This window comes from Phoxinus phoxinus (genome assembly GCF_949152265.1).
Source record: "Phoxinus phoxinus genome assembly, chromosome: 11".
Lineage (NCBI taxonomy): Eukaryota > Metazoa > Chordata > Actinopteri > Cypriniformes > Leuciscidae > Phoxinus > Phoxinus phoxinus.
In genome coordinates this window covers 16,089,224-16,111,044 of record NC_136886.1, presented here as the reverse complement: position 1 = coordinate 16,111,044, position 21,821 = coordinate 16,089,224, and the positions used below count along the sequence as shown (strand labels likewise).

General features: G+C 35.6%; 1 protein-coding gene across 2 annotated transcripts in view; it reads right to left on the bottom strand.

The window, feature by feature from the left end:
* Positions 1-21,821, bottom strand: part of lrrc7 (leucine rich repeat containing 7) — a 180,587-nt gene that overhangs the window by 34,277 nt on the left and 124,489 nt on the right. For both annotated transcript variants that reach the window (XM_079629141.1, XM_079629140.1), the window contains 6 exons: positions 9,025-9,227; positions 6,165-6,282; positions 5,969-6,047; positions 5,283-5,372; positions 4,570-4,626; positions 3,699-3,762 (listed from right to left, as the gene is read on the bottom strand). In XM_079629141.1, the coding sequence (XP_079485267.1) occupies positions 3,699-3,762; positions 4,570-4,626; positions 5,283-5,372; positions 5,969-6,047; positions 6,165-6,282; positions 9,025-9,213 (597 nt within the window). In that variant the 5' untranslated portion in view covers positions 9,214-9,227. The remainder of the gene's footprint in view (positions 1-3,698; positions 3,763-4,569; positions 4,627-5,282; positions 5,373-5,968; positions 6,048-6,164; positions 6,283-9,024; positions 9,228-21,821) is intronic.

The following is a 21,821-nucleotide window of genomic DNA, read 5'->3' as shown; positions in this document are numbered from 1 at the left end:
AGCCAGTTTGTCTGTAGCTGGCCAAGCACACTATTTAATGTGAAGTTAACGCAAGTTAATAATAAAATTAAAATAAATATCTGATCATCCTCCATAACATGGTCGCTATTTCATATCGTTTGTTAACTCGTGCTTTACCAAGGCAACTGAAGCAAACAACTGTGTGGCTGTTTGCCACACAGTGGAAAACAACAAGTATCCATACCGGCTGGGCCGGATCAGTGTGAGAATGGTTTGGCCAGATGGTGGAGAAAAGGTTTCAGTGGGGTTTTATATAGGACCCCAAGGGTTCTTGGTTCAATTTAAAAAAAAACTTTATGCCAAAAAGGTTCTATATAATTGGAAATGTTTTAAATTAGTGCAAAATACTTTCACATTCAAAAGGTTATTTAAATTTTAAACTTACAATTTACTGTATCTAGTGATACTGTATGTTTATAAGCTGCTCTATTAAAATAAAAAATAAATCAAAAGAAAATGTATTAATTAAAATTAAATCAATAAAACCCTTTAAGGTTCTAAATAAAACCTTTTCTTCTAAGAGAGTACCTTTTATAAAACTTTTTTTTCTTCTCAAGGTGCATCATATGTATAATTATTTTTGGCCTTTAACAAATAAACCTCCAAATTGAAAGCTCAGACATTTGGTAAAAAATGTAATGGTTCAGGGGCTTAAAACAGCTCCTAGACAGAGAGACACTATGTGGTGATACATGTAGCTATTGTAAATCCTCTGAGAACCTTAATTTGCTTTTCTACATCATCCAAGATATTCAAAAAGCAAAACCAAATAAAAATATTACTTTGAAAAGAAAATACTGGAGCCAATTTTAATTTCAGAAAATCACTTTAGAGTGTGTATTAGATATTAAATCAAACCACTTTAGTGCACATCATTTGAATAATTATAAGCACAAATATAAGGTGATGAAACCAATAACCAATTCTTATCAAATAAAAGCAGGATCTTGACAAATCTCAACATTCCAGAGGCATCAAAAACACATTATTGTTTTAAATTGAGTTTCAAAAGACCCAAATCCTCTGTGTGCTGCAGACTCATCCCGTTTTTAATGGCTTCTCTCTGCTTTTCTCTCTTTGAGCCCTTAGCATCTGTCCCTTCATGATCCCCTCAGCAAGGACTTCAATTAAGAAACTATCTGCAGCTCAGAGCACCACACCAGCCAACATCTGCCAACATCACAGAAAAAAAATCTGATATTCTGACAAACGCCTCATGTCATCAGTGCTCCATTATCAACACCCATTGTTTGAGGACTGTGAGCTGTTAGAGAGAAATATCTCTGACACCAACAGAGCTACAATAAATTAAACTTATGGTTGTTTTCAGGCTGTGCAAAAGCTATTCCATGATTACCTGACATGATGCAATGCACCAAACAATACTTGAGAAAACCGCTGAATAGTTTCAGTTGAGGATTATTGCTTGTTAATGTGCTGTTGTTTTTCTCATTAAAGATTTGGTACTTTCCATGAAAGAGTACAAATTAGGGCCTGAATATCATTGAAATTAGATGCTTAACCTTCCGATAATGTCGAACATCAACCGGAGAAGGTGAAACTAAATATTACATGAGCTTTTTAATTTTCTGTTCATTTTACGGGGCTTGCAATTTTTGTAGCCCTGTTACCAAAACAGATTTTGTGTGATTCTGTCATTTACTAATAAAACATGGAATGAATGAATGAATGAATTTAGTCACTGAAATTAGTTAATCATGAAAAGTAGTTACTGAAATGAAACTAACAACAATTTCATAGGTTCTGTCAGGACCACTATCATCAAATATGATTGACAATTAGCATATAGTTTGGATTGGCGGTATGATTCTGTTCTGAGCGAGAACTCCCTGCACATCCATGCAGCCTAGCATGGATAAGAGCAGGGAGAGGAGCAATAACCCGCCTTAGCAGAACAGAACCAACATGAATGTATGCAAATATAATTAATTCAAGATTTTAAAGAACAACATAATTTATTCTGATTCAAGGGGAATCAGAATGCCAAATCCTGACTGACGAGAGGTGGAGCTGGGGATGGAGGGGGGTAAATCGCTCCTGAGAAAGACGAAAGCTGCTGATATATATGTATGCAGTGATAGGCGTCGTATTCCTATAGACTTGGATCAGCTGATGCAAGCTTGACTAACGTGACCTGCCAGAACTAACGCTACGCTTGATTTATGTAAAAGTTATATGCAAATGTTTAAAATTGACAAAGTCAAGGACAATATACCTCTGGAGGTGAGACAGACCAAAAATCACCATTATCACAGATATTTAAAACTAGCTATTTTTTCAGGCTAGGTTATTTTTAGGTTTGATGTTTACTTTTATAGTTTATAGTTATACAAGAAAACACAGGATTTGTTCCTTCAATGCCTTCAAAAAGTAATGGGACTCTATCACTCCATGAAGAGGTTTCACAAAAAGTGGTAGTTCAAAAGTATTGCTATTAAAGGGGCTTATCAAGAATGTAGTTCAAGAAGATAGCGAGCTGAGCACAAATTAAAATAGCACTGATGGGGCTGCCAACAGGAAAGGCCAAAAGTTATTTGAAAAGTCATCTTGAAATGAGAAACAGAGATTGAAAGTCCAGACAGCAGAACCAGAAAGTGTTGATGGGTGTTCTCTTATTACTTGGGGGCTTTGAGCAGTAAAGAACGCTTACTGCAATGCCAAACCATCTGTTCCCTTTGGAAGCATTGATGCGCGCATGCATTTTTTTCATCACCCAAGGACAAAGTGCCCTGGATATTCCAAATGTGTGTATGACACTGATACAAAGTTTAAAAGTAATTTCACAGCTCTATAAACTTCACCTGTTTGGTACAGGGAAGCTTAAAATATGGCTGGGCATAAATAAAATCTAGAAACAAATATAACATATATAGTGAATTCAAAGTTGATATTGTTAAACAAAGTATACAATTTAGATATTGTTTATAAAAAGTAGTATTTAAATAGTACACTTACAAGTATACTACTAGTACAATTAGTTTATTATCAATATTGTGGATTTATTGCTTCTGATAAATGTCAATATCGATTTATTACACATCCCTAGTTTAAAATGTTTTTCCAGCCATTAAATGTTTCCAAAATGGGTCATTGGAATGGACCAGTTTTAAAAACAATAAACATCTCCTTATCGAATTATCACAAAGCAAAGTCATTATTGGAAGAAGTCTGCTATTAATGGCTAATTTGGAGTTCAACTGCCACAGTTCCTCTAGACACCGTAACTTGCCCGCTCACAGACCTGTTCATTGATTTATACTCAAATAAATGAATGCAAGACCGCCAGCATCAAGCACTGAAATAAACTGCTATAGGCATGTTGTGAGTGGGGCTACCTGAGATACGTATGATAAATTCCCTGCCATTGTTTACTCGAGCTTGGGTGAGCCAATTAAATGCAGCTCGGTGGTGAACGTTCTGTCATGGCAAGCGCTACGTGTTTGAACCAATTCATGAATAATGGATCAGGGCATGATGCAACCAACGCAGTGCAGCACCAGAGATCTGACAAGAGACTCTGGGAATGGAGGCAATATAGCTTCCCCTACTCCCTCCTCTATCCCCACTAAAGCCAAAATCCATGATGGGTATAGACTGAGTGAGGTAGCAGCTGTCCCATTGATAAAAAGTGTTCAATAGGAGAACATCTTTCTTACCAGTTCAGAGAATTCATTGCTTCCCAAGTCTAACCGCTCCAGTTGCGAAAGCCTATGAATTGACCTGCAACATGACAAGAAAAGAAATCAAAACTCAATTGATATATAAGCTATGGGCTGTTAAATGCACCTTTCATTTTAGAATTTTAAAAGACTAGTCCACCCAATAAAGAAAAGTCTGTAACAATTTACTCGAATATTAGTGATGACATGGCCCACATTTAATTGTAGCATGTGGGCAAACACCTCTCTCCCAGTTTGGAGAACATTCATTCATACAGTCTGGTTTGGAAGGAAGGCTGGGCGGTACTATTGGTGGCAGATAAAAATAGTCTTGAACCAGGACATCTGAACAAGTCAGCAAGCATAAACCACCATGTGCAATATGTGTCCCTCTCTAGAGGAGTCCAGAGGTCTTCCCCACTGTGACAAATGACATTGTAGACTCTGCTACACTGACTCTGCTATACTAACTCATGTCACATTGCTGAGGGATGAACAAAATGAATAAATAAATAAATGGCATTCCTCTTCAGGAAAGACAAGAGAATAGTTTTATATATTAATGCGATTATTTGAAGTAGCATTAAATTCCAACATCAATATTGCCTTATTTGCTCATCTGTTATAGTAGGTGTAATGACACAAGCTCCATCTCTTTACATTTGAAGGCTAAGTAAAGAAATTCAAATAGAATCTAATCAAAAAGCTTTGTGGGGGAAAACACTTGACAAGAAAATAAAGCAGAAGGACACCTTTAAAACAATAAAAAAACAGCCTCTTGATGAATCTAAATAAACAAACATTTTGATGAGCCACCGAAGGTTTTCCTATACCAGTTTTCATTTGCTTTTTAATGGTAATTACTTACTTTGGCATAGTTTTCAGGTGATTCTCACGAAGCTCCAGGATCCGTAATTTAGACAATCTGAAAAACAGTTTTGTTTTTTTAAGAAACTCATCTCAAGGTTTTTTCTAAAGCAAACAGAGAGGGATGAATTTACTAAACAGTTCTTCCACTTCACATGTGGTATTTGAGCACAAAAAAATACATATTTACCATTACCAATCACTCACAATGCAGACACAATGTGCCCTTCTAGCTACAAATGTTCAAACTATTTACCTGACATAATTAACATTTTGTTACCACCTTCTAAAAGAGCATGAAAAGACCGATTAAAAGAAAATGAATCAAATGCTATAACAACGCAGACAGTCCGTGCAAATACACGGTGTTGTCAGGGCAATTCATTCTTAGTGACTTCCTCCAGATTCTAAATGCAACAGCCCTTGACCAATGTCAGCTGCAATAATGAATCCCCTTTTCCCCAATGCAAGTGAAATAACCATTCTTCATTACACCCAATATGAGCGGCAAGAACCCATTTATTCATGAAAGCTTTGGGCAAATCACTGGCAGAATCAGCGCCATGCTGCTCCTTGGATACAAAATAACATCTAAAAATAAAAACACTACGATGACAACTACACGAATGAGACCGACTCAGACAGGTGTGTTAAAGAGCTGTTTCACAATTCCCAGCAGAGCGGGAACACCGAGGCCCACGATGAAGCTCTTACCTCCCAAAATTGGCAGGCAGGTATTCAAGGAAGGCGTCATTTAAGAAGAGCTGTGTCAAGTTGAGGAGCTGGGTGAAGCCGTCCGGGAGCCTGCAGGAACAGAGAGGTGATCAGACCCTCTCAAAGGCCAGTGCCCTTAAGATTTGATAAGCGTTAAGTACTTCAGAAGCGGTGAGAGCCATCTGTAATCCCTCTACACTTCCCCTTACTGGCTCTGTTAGCATCCCAGTAAATGGAGTCACTTGAGGGCTGATTTAATCATAATATGAAGAAAAGGGCTCTCTGTAGAGACCATGCACTGGATCCTGAATGTTTGATCCCCTATCATAAACTTCCGAATCGAAGATTTTAAGCTCAGCTTCAGACTGAAGGCCATAGGAATAAAATTGAGCTAAAAATAGAAATGCATGTCTAATCGCTCCTTGAGTGGAGTTTGGTTCATTTTTAAGGCATGATGTCTACTTACAATATGCAGAATTAATGCACAAATGTGCTTATAATTCAAAATTTAATGATTAAAAAAATTTATTTAAAAAGATAGAAAAGTATCGGAAAATATATAGCATTTACATATACTGTACGTTCACGTGGAATACTTTTTTTCTTTAATGCATCACATCACAGCTGCATAATACAACAATTATCAAACATTTAAGGTTTCAAGAAATATGAGCAGCTCTACTTACTTGGCTATAGGATTTACACTGGCCTCCACAATTGATAGACATTTACAGCATTTGATGTTGTCAGGAAACTCTTGAATACCTGGAATAAAACCAGTTTTACCATGTTGATACATTAGTGTAGAAAGGTACAATCGTACCATATGAATGACCAATGAATTAAAATGCAAATATAGGATAAATTGAGTTAAGGATATACCATTTTTACTAATATCTAACTCCTTTAGATTCACAAGGCTGGCGATGGTGGTTGGCAGGCTGGAGAGGTCATTGTCAGGCATGCTCAACTTCTTGAGCGCTTGACAGTTGAAGAGTTGCTGAGAAAGACGGAAACATAGAGATATCTAGTTGAAGGTTGTGTTCATTTTTTGGCAAAACTCTGACTGAGTATTGTACATGCAGAGCAATCATCAAGGCCTGGAGGGAAGCCCTACTGTACCTGTAATAATTTCATCACAGGCCCCATGAATCTAAGCAATGGCCCTGATTATTTTCTGGTGTTGTCCAGATTGTTGGTTATAAAATAAAAATGTGGATTTTCACACTACATTTCACCCTAAGTTAACATATTTTTAAACCACAATTTAAGATAACATTTATCACTGGATAAAATAGGTGATTTAGGTAGTTTCTTGAGTTATGCTATATTTGTATACTACTCTATATTTGGGTTTTAACCGAATACTTCAAAATATTCAAAGAGTTGGATAAAATCTGTCTCACAACTTTACATGATCACTTATTACCCCTCACTACCATCTCATTAAGTAATGTTTGATTTATTTACTCTAATAAATACGTAAGGAATAATTGACGATCTATAATAATGAGAATGACATAGAATAATTAGAAAATAATCCCCACTTAAGGTGGTAATTGGGTGTGCATTATTTTCTAATAATTCAATGGCCCGGAGTCAATTATTCTACTTGTATTACATTTACCCAGTGTTGTAATGTAACGGAGTACAAATACTTCGTTACTGTACTTAAGTAGAAATTTCACGTATCTGTACTTTACTTCGCTATTTAAATTTATGTTAACTTTTACTTTTACTTCACTACATTTCCTAGATAAAATGTATACTTTTACTCCGCTACATTTCCACTAAGCATCTTCGTTACTCGTTACTACAAAATAAAGTCAGAAGAAATGTGGGTTTGAGGTTTGGCGAATCACTGCTCTTAGATTGCATTACGCACACTCTATTTCAGCGTAAAGCTTGTTTGTTGCCAAAGATGGAGGGTGCAAAACTGAACCCGCCATGGAAGCGCGAGCCGCGGCCGTGCGAATCCCAACGCGACGCTTCACGAGATAAGATGCAAGTGGCTAAACTAAACCGCTGATTTACGATAGAAGTTTTAAACGACCGACATAAATAATCAGTTTGCAAAGCTCATCTTCGGGAAGGGGAGATTTACAGGTAAAGATAAAGAGACTGAGAGAAGAAGAACGAGAGATGGAGATGAGAGAGGAGAGCAGGTAGAGCAATAGCCTTTTGCATACTGTGCCCAGAATGAGAATAACTTTATTACAATGGATTCCTATTTAACACAGATATACATATGTTTTTTGCCAATGACAGTGGAAAAATAATATGCCCCCGAACCCCCTAGCAAGATCACTTTTGGGACCTCTGTATTTATAAAACCCTGTATACGGCTATTGCACTGAATATAAAATTATATTTTTGAAAAATACAATGAATTATAAGGCTGTACAGAACAGTGCACTATTGCAGACTGATTTTTTCTTAGTAGAGCAGCTAACTTAAAGTACATGCAGTGGGAGATAAACGATAGTACAGTACAGGCTACAAAACATAAACAACAACAGGTTGTACCAGTTAATAGTATGCCTAGTATAAGAAATCCACAATAAAGTTCACAATCAAAGTTAACCGCTTGCTTTAAAAAAAAAAAAAAAACGTTTTACTTTTACTTAAAATACTTAAGTACATTAAATATCAGAAAATTACTTTTCATACTTAAGTACAGTATAAATCAGATACTTTAAGACTTTTACTTAAGTAATATTCTAAAAGGTAACTTTTACTTCTACCAAAGTCTTTTTCTAGTACCATACTTGTACTTTTACTCAAGTATTGCTTTCTAGTACTTTATACAACACTGCATTTACCACACCTCAAGACAATGTTCAGATGTTGAATTTCAAGACATTTCTCAGGTTTTTGCCCTTAAAAGGCTTTTGTGTGTGGGCCATTTGAATGTTCATCCAACAATCGGATTCAAGTATTCAACAGCCCCGTAGTATAAGTATCTTTAAAAGAAACACTATGTCCTTACAGAAGAACGGTTTGAAAAATATCTTCTATAAGGTTTCGTAGCTGTGTACAGATAACTATAAAACCATTTAAAAATCAGCCAATATTAAAGTCATTCTTCATCCTTATGGTCCTTGTTTGATATTTTACTGCTAGGAGTTCAATAACATCACACAGGAACTAGGGAGGTTTTTTTGTCATATAATTGTGCTTAAATATTTTGTCAACTTTGTCACATAATCTGTTTGGTATTTTTGAGCTGACAGCCATCTTTAGTTTCACTGAAGTGAATACTAAAAAAAAATATGATGGGTTCCACAAAACTTTTAATCAGAACAACTGTTTTTAACATTGATAATAATAAGAAATGTTTCTTGATCACCGAATCAGCATATTAGAAGGATTTCTGAAGGATCATGAGACACTGAAGACTGGAGTAATCGCTGCTGAAAACCTGAATACCCGAGATTAATAACTTAAGCAAGAACATCGTTAAACATGAATCACCTTGTTAACTCTGGGTTTAGAATGGCACTGAGTTCAAGTGTGAACACTTATCTAAGGAGTATATCAGAATACATGCTATAGACAAAATAGTCAATAATTAACTTCAATTATGGAACACTTTTAGTGCTTTATAAGTAAACAATCACATCAAAAATCACAATGTCATGTACAGTATTGCTCTACTGCTGTTTACAATGATGTTCAGGAGTTGATGTATCCACTGTTAGGCAGATATTATGCATGTTTAAGCTGACACTCGACAACTTACCTTAGGCAGCTCCTCAATCTGGTTGGCGTCAAGGTAGAGCTCTTCTAGTGTGCGCTCGAAGCTGAAGATCTCCTTCGGGACCTGCTGTAGGCTACAGTGGGAATAATCCAGCACTGAGATGACCTCCTCCTCCCCCCGGAAGCATCGACAGGGCACCAGGCGACCGATGATCTTCCTCTTAGTAGTCATCTCCAGACACTGCACTTTAGGAAGAGAAAGGGGAAAAAAATATATGAAAAGGGATTCTCAGAAGTATATCTGATTCACTAAATCACACACACATATTCACACTAAAAACGTTCTACAATATTCAATCTTGTATTGTTTAATTGTACAACAAATTGCAGAGTACCAATGTGTCTCTATAATTGGTACCAAAAGCAAAATTGTCGGAAGCTTTGTGTTTTATTCGAGCTGAGGTTGAGATTTTTATTACACATGAACCTTACTATAGGCTATCATTATCTTCACTTATTGCACGGCTCTCTGGAGTACTTCTCATTGGAAAATTGTGGCATTGATCAGTCAAACACTAAATTTATATTTGACAAGTGCCCATAGCAACAAACCGGTGTTGTTGCTATGGGCACTTGTCAATAGCAATAATTTGTCTCTTGTATCACTCCATGGTCTCTCTCTTTTCAGCGTAAGTTGATATAACCCAATTGCTGCCATTTCTGCATCTCAAGTTTACTTTTTTTTTTCTAAAGTGATATTTATACACAATAATATATTTTGAAACGTTTTGATACGTGGTTAGAAGTCTCCAGTTAAAGCGTTAAGAAGAAAAAAACAGCTCTGAAGACAGGGGAACCAGCAGGAGACACAAACAACTGAATGATAGAGCACTTAAAACCGACAAAAACCATGTTAGCATTGTAGCTAAATGTGTCAGATAACTAGTTAATATATGTAACTTGTATCACAGATTGATGATAATAATAATTATACATTTAAAATAATAATAATATTATAATATTATTTCACTGATAGGCAGATTGTTTCAACTAAAATCAGTATTTCATCTTCATGTTTTTATGTATTAATTTAGCAATATTGGTGTAAGAAACATGATAATCAACAGCCAAATGTGCTAAATCATATACTTTTGTCAGGGTTTTTATATATATGCATGGCATTTGTATGCCTTTTTTTTGCTCTTTAATTTACAGCAAATAAAAAAAAGAGACCAGGCCAGACTCAAAACCTTCATCACTTTGGGCATGACAGCTCCAACATTTATGAAAGAATTTGCAGACCAGTCACAAACTTCTGAAATACCAATTTTCCACTATAATCTATAAATCAGACTTCCATAACGAACATATATCAAATAACAAAATCATATATCAGTAAGGGAAAAAACAGCTTCATCCTGCTGGACAGAGTGCTGTAATTGAGTAAGACCTTACCAGATCCCTCATAAAATGCATCACATCCCCTTAATTTAAACCATGCATCATAAGGTGACTGATAACATAACATCTGCCCTAAGAGAAAGACAATCTGACATAAAGACTCAATGTACTTCAGAGGTGTTAGTGTGCAGTAACCTGTGTCATAAATCAAAGCAGTTTATCTGATTTAGTTTATCATGAAAGTTCATTTAACACCTATGAGAGAAACCCATCTGGGAGCTAATCGCAAATATCAGTCAGCGAAAAAGGAAGCAGTATAACACAAAATTGCTTATATCAATCAACTGTGACGAGATTTGTCTCTACTGCCCCTGACCTGACAAGAAGCCAAAGAGAGAGAAGAGACACGGTGGGCATTGTAATGTTCTTCGGGGATGGAAACGGCGCTGCTAAAACAATGTTTGAGAGGGCATTAGGGAATAATGTCTGAAATGAAAGACAAGCTGCGCTAATGCAGAGTGCTTTTGTCCCTTGCAAATGCAAATGTATCACTGATAATTAAAACATCCTCCACTCAACAAAGACAATCAGCAGCTCTGGATGAACAACTACACAGAGGATTCTGGAGATTAAAATTTCAGGAAGAGTTAGTGTAAGAGAGTGGAAATTTTAGGCTGCTGTTGCTTGAACACAGCAATCAATTATTATCCTGTTGCTCATGATATCCTGCAGCTCAAAGAATTTAAAAATAAATGTAACGTTTATGTATTTGAATTGCATATATAATTCTCATCTATTTGGATTTACACGGTTTTGACGTAAAAAAGCATAATAAACTTGTTTTGTATTTGTCTGTCATACATAAATGAATATCATAGTCATACATAAGTAAAAAAATATATCTGCAATAGTACTAATAAGCTCTACGTATTTTAAATAGACAATATCATCAATCAATCTAATTTTGTATTAAATCTCATACATTATAACTTATTAAATATTGCTTGTTCCACAGATAACCATATTTTTTCATACTTTTTAACAAAATAAATTTAATTGTTTTTACAATTAATATTTTTATATTGATTCTAAGCAATTTGAACAAATTGCAAAAACAAAGATTTTTAAAACATGATTTAAATAAAATAAATAAGAAGCAAATGTATAAATTATGCCAGAATAATAAACTATGCCATGATTATTTTTTGGAGCACAGAAATCCTACCCGTTTCATTAATCATTGACTGACAAATATGCATCACATTATGTTTATTAGTTTATGTTAAAACTCAAACCTCAGAAATGAAACAGTAGAGTACAATATTTATACAGTATACTTGAATTCAAAGCGAAGATATTTGTTCTTCCAGCCTGAGCAAAAATGTTTTAGCATGAAGATTTATAATTTTCTAATATTTGGCTTAGTTGGCTGGTCCAAGCATTCCCTTTCATTATGCATGGACTTGCAGAATGTAAAATAATAATCTAAATGATGGAATTTTTATATCTTAAATTCAGCCCTAAATATTTTTTTAGTCGATGAAGTTCCTCATATGGAAAATTTTAAGTTTCTTCTATATTATTGTGTGAACATATCGAATCCTCTCGCTGATGATGTCATCTTGAGAGGTGTTGCGTAGTAACTAAACCAATAGGCAAGAATGATGCAAGAAGAAGGAAGAGTTATAGGACAGGTCATACTTTACAGTAAGTGAATGAATCGGATAAAAACAGACTAAGTGTCTGAAGGGGGCCATAATTATTTCACAAGACCACTCCAAAAAACATGCAATATCTCTTTACACAGCTGTATCTGCTTTATCATGTCTCCTTACAGACTTGAGATGTCATCCTTCCATCTGAATGACCGGCACATGCAACTGTCAGCCAACACGTGAAAGGGAAACAGCGTTTCCGTGGGGATTGTGTGATAACAAAACAATGGCCAGAGATAACTGGCTTTCTTTTAGGAGATGTGCTTGGAGAGAGAGATGATCGGTTCTGATAAGATAAAGTCATGTTCACCCACAAGAAAATATAAACGTCTCAGATAAGATAGCAGGTTTTTCTCATCTGATTCACTTGTATGTGAACCCTAACCATTTGTACAGCTCTCTTCAGTGTCCTCTTTTTTTGATCCTGAGAAAAGATAATGCCAAGGTGCCACTGTGACTATGGTCATCACTGCAGCTGAATGAAAATGAGTTTACATAACAAAAGCCTGAATTTAACTGGGGGAAAAAAATGCATTACATAATACTCTCAAAACATGCATATTAATGTTCAATTTCTATGCATGAGACATTGTGAAGGGGACAGCATACATTTGACATGCTACAAAGAACTAATGAATTTAAAAAAGAAAAAAAATCCACTACTGTTCATAAGGTTTTGTTTGGGGTCACTAAGATATTTTGAAAGAAATCAATACTTTTATTTAGCAAGGATGCATTAAATTGATCAGAAGTGACAGTAGAGATTTATAATGTTACAAAATATGTATCTTCCAAAAATGCAGTTCTTCTAAACTTTCTATTCATAAAAGAATCCTAGAATCCCAGTTTCCACAAAAATATTAAGCAGTGCAACTGTTTCAACGTAAAAAAAGAAGAAAAAAAAGTAAAGTTTCTAGTGTATCAAATCAGCATTTCAGAATGATCTCTGAGGAATCATGTGACACTGACGACTGTATATTACTTTTAAATTTTAATAATATTTCACATGTATCATATATCATTTTTCACAGTGTTTTGATTAACTAAATGCAGAAGTAGTGAGCAGAAGAGACTTCTTTCAAAAACAACCTCAGACTTTTGAAGGGTAGAGTACAATATAGTATATTCCTGAATTCAAAGTTAATATATTTGCTCTTCCTGCCTGAGCAAAAATGTTTTACCACCAAGATATAATGTATAATTTGCTAATTTGAATAATTGGCTGGTCCAAACATACCCCTTCATTATCCATGGACTTGCAGAATGTAAAATAGTACCGTGATACACAAGGATATGTTTTCAGCAACATGATAAACTTTTCATTTCATTTATATTCATTATTCAAGTATGCAAAGAATACACACACACTCACTGGTTAGCCACACTAATATACACTATAACTAATATTGTGAGGTTTAGATTCAAATTGTTAGCTGAAAACAATTTCGGAATACTTTTCCTGAGCACTAAAAATCTGTTTAAATGTCTTGTAAAGACATGTGAAAACCTTATACTTTTTATATCATCTGTTTATTTGAATGTTCTTCCGTCTACAGTTAGTTTAGATTTGTTTCATTAAGTGCATTTGAAGCACCTTCCTCTCGTTATTGGGATTATTATCCCTCAGGAGGAAATGTTTGGTTGATTGCTACATTAGACAAATTAATTACTGTAATCATCCACTGTTTCATTTGCCAGTTTGCTGTGGGTACACACATGCCACAAGTCGGGTAATGAGAGCACCCTCAACTTTGGTTCAGGGGAGAAATGGAGAGCAAATTTGTTCTGACTATCATTGTTGTCTTTCATTTTCTAAAATAAAAACTAAAGTATGTTAAACTCGAAAGGAATTGAGAGAAGCATTAGTGCAATCCAATGACTTAAAAAAAATCAACAACAATGAATAAAGGTTATGAATAAAGGACAGTTGTGCTGTACACTCTAAAAAATGCTGGGTTGTTTCAACCGAATTTTGGGTCAAATATGGACTAACCCAGCCATTGGGTTAAATTTTTTAATTACATTTTTAACCCAACGTTTGGGGTTTGTCCATATTTGACCCAAAATTGGGTTGAAACAATTGTATTGTAATTGTATTTCAATCGTGATCACTTGACTCTCGATAAGCATAATCGTCTGCAATATTGGCCTGCTGGTTATTTATCCTGAAACCTTTTTTCTATTTCAAGTACAAATATTCTGTGTTTCTTAATCCTGCACAATATTAGTATTTTTAAAGTGTGTTCATTCTTGCAGTTCAGTTCTATTGGATCTTTCGGTCTGGACAAAAAAAAGAAGATATTTAGTCCTGGTTTACTTAGCGTGCAAACAGTCATCATTTGTAACACCGTAGCCTACCTAAAGAACGATTTGTAAAAAACGGCTTTCATGACACATTTTACACTGGAAATGGTCGAACATTCAAAACAATGCAGTGCGCTCGCTGTGCATACATATGATAATGTATGGAGGAGCTGAGAACTCGTGCAGAGCTTATAAAATGGAGTCAAAACAGCAGCAGGAATCCCTCCGTAACACTCAAATGAAAATCTTCTGCGAGGAGACACGGTTCTGATGCCCGTACCGAACTGTGATGGGCAACATCACGACTATGAGAAAAAAACAGGTATGCTTGAGCATTCTATCCTTTTTTTGCTTCATTTAAAAAACCTTTGGTCCATGTTGCATTCATATTTCAGTCAAACTGTACCAGAGTCAGTTTGGAAACGGACTAAGACAAACCTTTTCAGGGGTCTCGGCCCGCTTGTTTGTTGCGCACCAGGATTTGGGTGGCTGCGTTCACACTCCTTCAAATGAACCACACAAACAGAGCAATTGCACCGGAGTTCATTTTAATCGAACCAATCCTGACAAGTGTGAACACCCTTAAAGATCATAAAAGCTTCCTAATAATTAAAAAATCTTTTTAAATGGAGTATAGCATGTCACAGGAAATGCCAACTTTCTAAAATAGTTCCATGTCAGCTATTAGCTCAACAAATATAGCTCTGGATGGTTCAACGCTTTTCAAAAGACAAAAGAAACACGGAATAAATCAAATAAGACACCAAAACCTCTACATAATCAAATTACTTAATGTTTACATAAGTATCTTACAGCAATAAGTTTTAAATGGCAGATCTATAGTGTGATTATATTCCCAATACAGCAGTCTATATATAGGGCCTATATACATATAGGGCCTTGTTAAAACAGTTAAAACATAACAAAATCATTAAAGACACAAATTTTCATTAAAATATATTTTTTATTAACTGCTATTACACTAGAAACAGTGATTACACTGACATGACAGCACAATGCTATGCAACATAAAATAAAAATCCACCTTGGGAGATGTGCAGTGATATGGTAAGCAGGTCAAAGCTGTTAAATCGTGGAATATAACACGGCTGGGTCGATGCACTAACCAATCACATTCAGAACCAGAACTATCCTTAATTACTTTAAATCCAACACAGAGCAACAACATTTGTATCCAATAGGAAAGCCAGTAGCCGAGTACATACACAAGCAAAGTCTTGAGTGATTTCACAGAGTAGCCAGATCTGCCCAGGGTGCTATGGAAACTGCATGACGCAAGAGCTGCTTCTGCAAAGGCGAGAGGACACATTCACAAGTTTCCCAGCTCCGCTCTAGCAAAATGGCTTAATTTCTGTCTTGCAGTCGCCTCACATAAAGACATCTCCGATTAATTCACTACCATTCCCGTAGAGGATATCTCTGTAATGACTTTGGTGAAGCCAGGCCACATTATGTGAGATCTACGGAGAGCGGAGGTGCCACAAGATGAAATGCTATCAGTGTCGCTCCTCAGCAAGTGGATGAGGTTACGTGTGTCCTGCCAAACAGACTTTAGCATCTCTTCTGTTTTATAAAGGTTATTCATTTGACTTAAGCAAGGAGTAAATGCACTCTTAAAAGGAATAAAAGCAGAATATTGCATATGGCCATTAAAAATGCATGTATATCTAACAACTGCATTCTCAGAGCCACATGTAGCCAGCCTGACACGTATTGTTCGTAATAGCTGAAAACTGTTTCCTAGGAAACCACCTCTAGAAGCTGAAATGTATTTTCTTACAATTATTTCACACATTCTTCTCACAGTCAGTAATATGATCCACATAAAGGTCAAAGTTATCACTTTTATAAAAGTTTGAACTTCTAAATTAAATTAATATATATGCCTACAGTATATACATATAAATATTTATATTGGGACTCTTTTTGCCGTTTAGAAGACACTTTGGATTTAGATACTTGTATATAGACTTGGATACTTGTATATACAGTACATACATGTGTATATATATATATATATACACACACACACACATCTAAGTCCGTCTGACATTTATATTATGTGCTGCTTTTGTATTGTGTCTCTTCAGAAGACTTAATTAATTAATTAAAACCCTTGTTTTGATCTCTTGAACTTTTTGTAGCAAAGTTTTAGTGGAATGAACTTTCAATGATGGGACAGAAATCTCACATGGTTTTATAAAAATATCGGTAACAATATTTTACGGTGTTCGTGATACAGAGTAATAACTTAATTACTTAGTAGTAGACGTTGTAATAACATGTAACAAAATGTAATTAACATGTAACTAAGCTACGAAAAATAAAGTGTATCAAGATTGTATAAGTGTACTTCATGTGTATCTATAAACCTTATCCATCTCGGCTTGTTACATGTGTGTATAATTACAATCTGTAAGTACAGGCTGTTCCATAACTTAGTTACATGTTAAAGCAACACTAAGGAAGATTTTTTACCTTAATATAATGTTTCCAAAATTGTTTCAGTGCTTCATCAAGTCGTAACAGGGTGAAAGGCACTTGTCCGCTTTGCGGTCCTTTATCGGCTATAACCACACTATGTAAGATTGGCAGATCGGGTCGCGTGTCTGTAGTTCTAACTTTTTGACAAATTTGACTTGCTTTACGTCAAGCGTTACAATTTTGTTTTTCTTCGTTTCTGATGTCGCAATACATCATACTTTCATAAAATCGTGCATCATACTCTACCGCCCTTGTCTGTGGACATCGTTCATTCTAAAGCCGGTGCTGAATAAACAGCGAGCCTGTGTGCGACAGTAGGCTGCGGTAGGCTAAATTATTTACGACAGCAGTAATGGACAATTGCGCTTCCAACCTGTAGGGCGACCGAAGAGGAAAAGTTCCTAGTGTTGCTTTAATTACATTTTGTTACATGTTATTACAATGTCCACTAAGTAATTAAGTAATTACTCTCACGGACACCATAAAATAAAGTGTTACTTTAAAGATTAACAAAATGGGTTTATGGGTTTGGAACATGAGGGTGAGAAATTGATGATATAACTTTCATTTAGGTGTGAACTAACCTATTAAAAAACAAAAGAACACATCACATTGACAATTCAAACAAAACACTATTGTCCACTGATATGCTTTTATAGCAGTTTGTTTAAACATCAGTAAAAGGAGACAGCTCTAGTTGTTTAATGCATTGATTTCACAGTAAATTCTAAATATCTTAAAAAGTGTGTAAAAACTATTGTATTGTAAGAAGTAACTGTTAAATAAATAGTAAAACCCTGCAATTTTTAGTGCACTTAAAACAATCATTATTTCAGTATCGCTTTACAATAAGGTCCCATTAGTTAACTAACAATGAGCACTACATTTGTTCCAGTTCATTTCTATGGTTTTTCATTGATTTGATTATGTTTTGCACCTGATGTTCATTTCATTGATTAATTTACCTATGTATTTATACCCTATTTTTTAAACCATACCATGACAAATTCTTTAAAATAGAATTAGATGCAGCAAGTTTTCGGTTTGTTTAGCTAGCAAAACTTGTCAGTGTGCAATAATGACAGGGTTTCCCACGATGAGAGTCTGCTTGGCTCAGATGAAGATAGAAAGATCGTAGATCCTTTGCCAGTGTCACTTGTTGTCGGTTCAGAAGGAAAGTTAGGTTGTTGCTGCTTGCCTGCCATTCTCGCTCTGTCTGCACAGCGTACGTGAACGCGCTGATGACTTATTATGTCTGCGTGAACAGCCTGCGCAGCGCAAACACACGTTGACTGACAGGGAACACATGCAATAGGACCGTTCGGACCGAACGCAACGATTGAACGAACATTTTATGGTCCTACGCCTTCCACAGACAACATATATTTATGAAAATACATTTAGACCGCTTAACAGAGTGATTGCTATCAAGATATGAGGAGACATTCAACCAGAATAACAAAAAAAATTCTGCAGAGAATCCCCAACGGCACCTTTAATAGCTTATTGCTGCAACTAAATCCAATTCTTTATTTCATCATGATGCAACTCACGCTTAGCCTGGTCCTACAGTTCATGTTAACTAATGTCATGTTAACTAATGTTACCATTATTTCTAATTAATATAGAGCTTCTGATCTCTTCCAGTGCTGCATGTGTGAGTCTGTGTTGTTATTGTGGGTGAGTCTGACATTGATCTCCTGGGAGTCCTTCCTCAGGACAGTTAAGCTCAAGGGGGAAACAGAGGATTATATGAGCACATCTGCAAATTAGTACAGACAAATATTCCCCAAGATGGTCGCACTATTGTAGATATTCAAAATGCCAGGTTATTTATAAGATTTTCTATATGGGTTTTATTGTAAAAAGAAAATGTGGCAAGAATGTTATGTTCCAAAGCCAATATCTTTCCTACAATTTCATCTGCAGATATATCACCACACTTGTATTTTCATTGATCTTTCATGCTGTCATGGTGAATCATGCCATCTTCTCCTGTTATTGTCACTTGCACTGCCTGCCACATAGCCTTCTCTGTCAGCGGTGAGAGTTTCACATGATAAATGCAGGGAAATAGTTAGGCTGACAGAGAAGATTTCAGAATCCAAACTTTAATCGAGGATAGTAAGAATGCAAGGGCTCTAGATAAGGGCTCTTTGGTAATAAATGAATTGATGCACAACAAATTAAAAACGGATATAATACAGATAAACAAATGATAAAGCTCTCATGATAAAGCTCTCAACGATAAAGCTCAGCTTTAATAAGCTGAATATTAAATCCCTACAAAATCACTTTTTGTAAATGATATGATAATAATAATAATTCGTTACATTATATAGCGCTTTATCTGAGACCTCAAAGCGCTTTACATAGAAGGGGGAATCTCCTCAACCACCGTTTATGATCACAGCTCATAAACTTTTGATGTGTATGACAGAAACCTGGCTAAAACCAGACAATTGTATTACTTTAAATTAGTCTGCCTACCAATATTACTGTTATAAACATGAGCCGCGTCTGAAGGGCAAAGGGGGAGGTGTTGCTATAAGAAGATAACAAACACAACCCTAGGTATTTATTTGATACAGTGGTTAAGAAATAAAGCTTCAACAAGTTTGGAGGTTTCCAAACAGCACAGCAGTAATGACTTTATCAATCTTGCAATTTAAAGAATGAATTTAAAGAAATTCATAGAGAAAATTATAACTTTAAAATTATAATTTTATTTACTAAAATTATAAAAAACTCTTGCACTCTTTCAGCAAGTTTCTTTGTCTCCCTTACAGACACGCTGGGTCTCTCTCGCACAGGCAAAACATTTCAGGGAAGCAACACTGCATATTATACTGTGTATATAGTACTATATATACCCCTGCATGTCATCTACGCCAATTGCAAAAACCAACTGTAACAAATGATTTAGCTTTTGACAAATGATTAAAGTAAAAAAAAAAAAAACGTCTTAGGAGAAACCAGGCTTAGTTGGGGGACTTGTTCACCTTTGGTCAAACGAAGCAACATAATGTGGTTTAATTCAAGGCTGCATCAGTCAGAATTCAGATTGTGGAATGTGGTATCATTCCAAATATTAATCCAGTTCCTCCTGCTTGAAGATCGGATTCATCACGCTGGTATCATTTATCAGACAAAACTGGCCATCAGGGTCTGTGAAAAGGACTTGTCTGGTTTACAGCCGAATTGAACTCATTTCAGAATTGATATTCTTTAAAACAGAATTGAATCAACACTGATCTGACTTAAGCTGAAAAAGGATGCTTCTTTTCTTTTTAGAGCTGCTTTACAGCCGAATTGAAATATGTTTGCATCAATTAATCATTGGGCCCTATTTTAACGATCGAAGCGCAATGTCAAAGCGCACAAATGGGCGCAAATGCATTAGCTATTTAAGCAATGTGGCGCAGGACCTGAAAATTATAAATGCGTCAGGCTGAAACTAGCAAAAAACACTCGCGTCGCGCCTGGCACTGCATTGCGCCGGGTGTATGATAGGGCCCATTATTTTCCTGTTGATCACTGTAAAGCTGCTTTAAAACAATTTGTATTGTATAAAGTACTATAAAAATAAAGGTGACTTGACAGTATGTGATGAAATTACAGAGCAATACAACTCATACATGTAGAATGCCCGGCATAGATATCTGTTACAAAACACAAGCACAAAAAAAGTAAAAGTACTATATGTTTTTGACAGACTATGCACCCCAAAAAGGTCATATTTAAGCATAAAAAAATGATAGTCAAAGAATTCTGCAAGGAAACATTATACAAAAATGTCAGATTTGTTTGCGAGGTCAATCACAAAACTTCTAAAAGCTGAGCAGCTGATGAACATTGGGTGTTTGAAATTTTAATTATGAAGGACAGAATTAGTACTTATACAAATCTTAAATATTTGTCATGACTAAGATTTTCATATGTATCTAAAATATGAATCTTATTTTTATAATGTTAATGGACCCTTTTTACCGACTGTTGATAATGAGTTTCACCAACATCGTAAATCTAGTAAAGTTTATCATGATATTTGTTGTCGCCTCTCGTAACCACTATAGAAGTTTACCCAACTATGACAACTTCCTCTTCTGAGAAACCTGGAAATGTGAAAAAGGTCTATAGATTAATCATGTGTTATGACAAATGTAATAAAATGTTGAGCACTTCTTTAATGCATTTTTAACTAAATTACAATTACGCAATCCGAAAACAAGTCAGCTACGACTAAAAGGTTCTGAAAAAAATCATGTAGGTCCACCGTGTATTTTAATCTATTATACAAGATGACAACGAAGGCAAAATGGCAGCGGGAAGATCAGCACATGTAGGCTCTGTGTAATTTTAGAGGGCACAGGATGTTACCATTGGCAGCATAATTTGCCAGTACACAAAGTACATCATTCGTCTCATGACATGCACTGAAATGATGATAAAGGGTCAGTTTTTATTGGAACAGCAGGTAACAGAATTGGATTTACAGAATTTTCTAAAAGCATATTCGTCCAGGCTTGCTGGGAAAGCACTGTGACTCTTGGCATTGTTGTTTTTGAAAAGCTGAAGGTCAATAAGAGGCTTTAACAAAGTACAACAAATATAGTCATGAAAAACGGCTTGATATTAAAAACCGTATCCTGTATAGCAGTGTTTCTCAACTGGTGGGTTGCGACCCAAAAGTCAGGATCAGTGTCCTTATGTTATTAACATTTCATGTTAGTATTGTGTACTTACGGTAGTTGTAGTTTCTGTAATCATAACCCCAAATACCCCATGTAGTGGGATGGTGCTTGTATGTGTCAACCATTTTTGAGACACAAATGTGCCTGGTTCAAATTCCTAAAAAAATTGGGTCACGGCTTAATGACCATGGGAAAATGTGGGTCCCATGGCAAAACCAGTT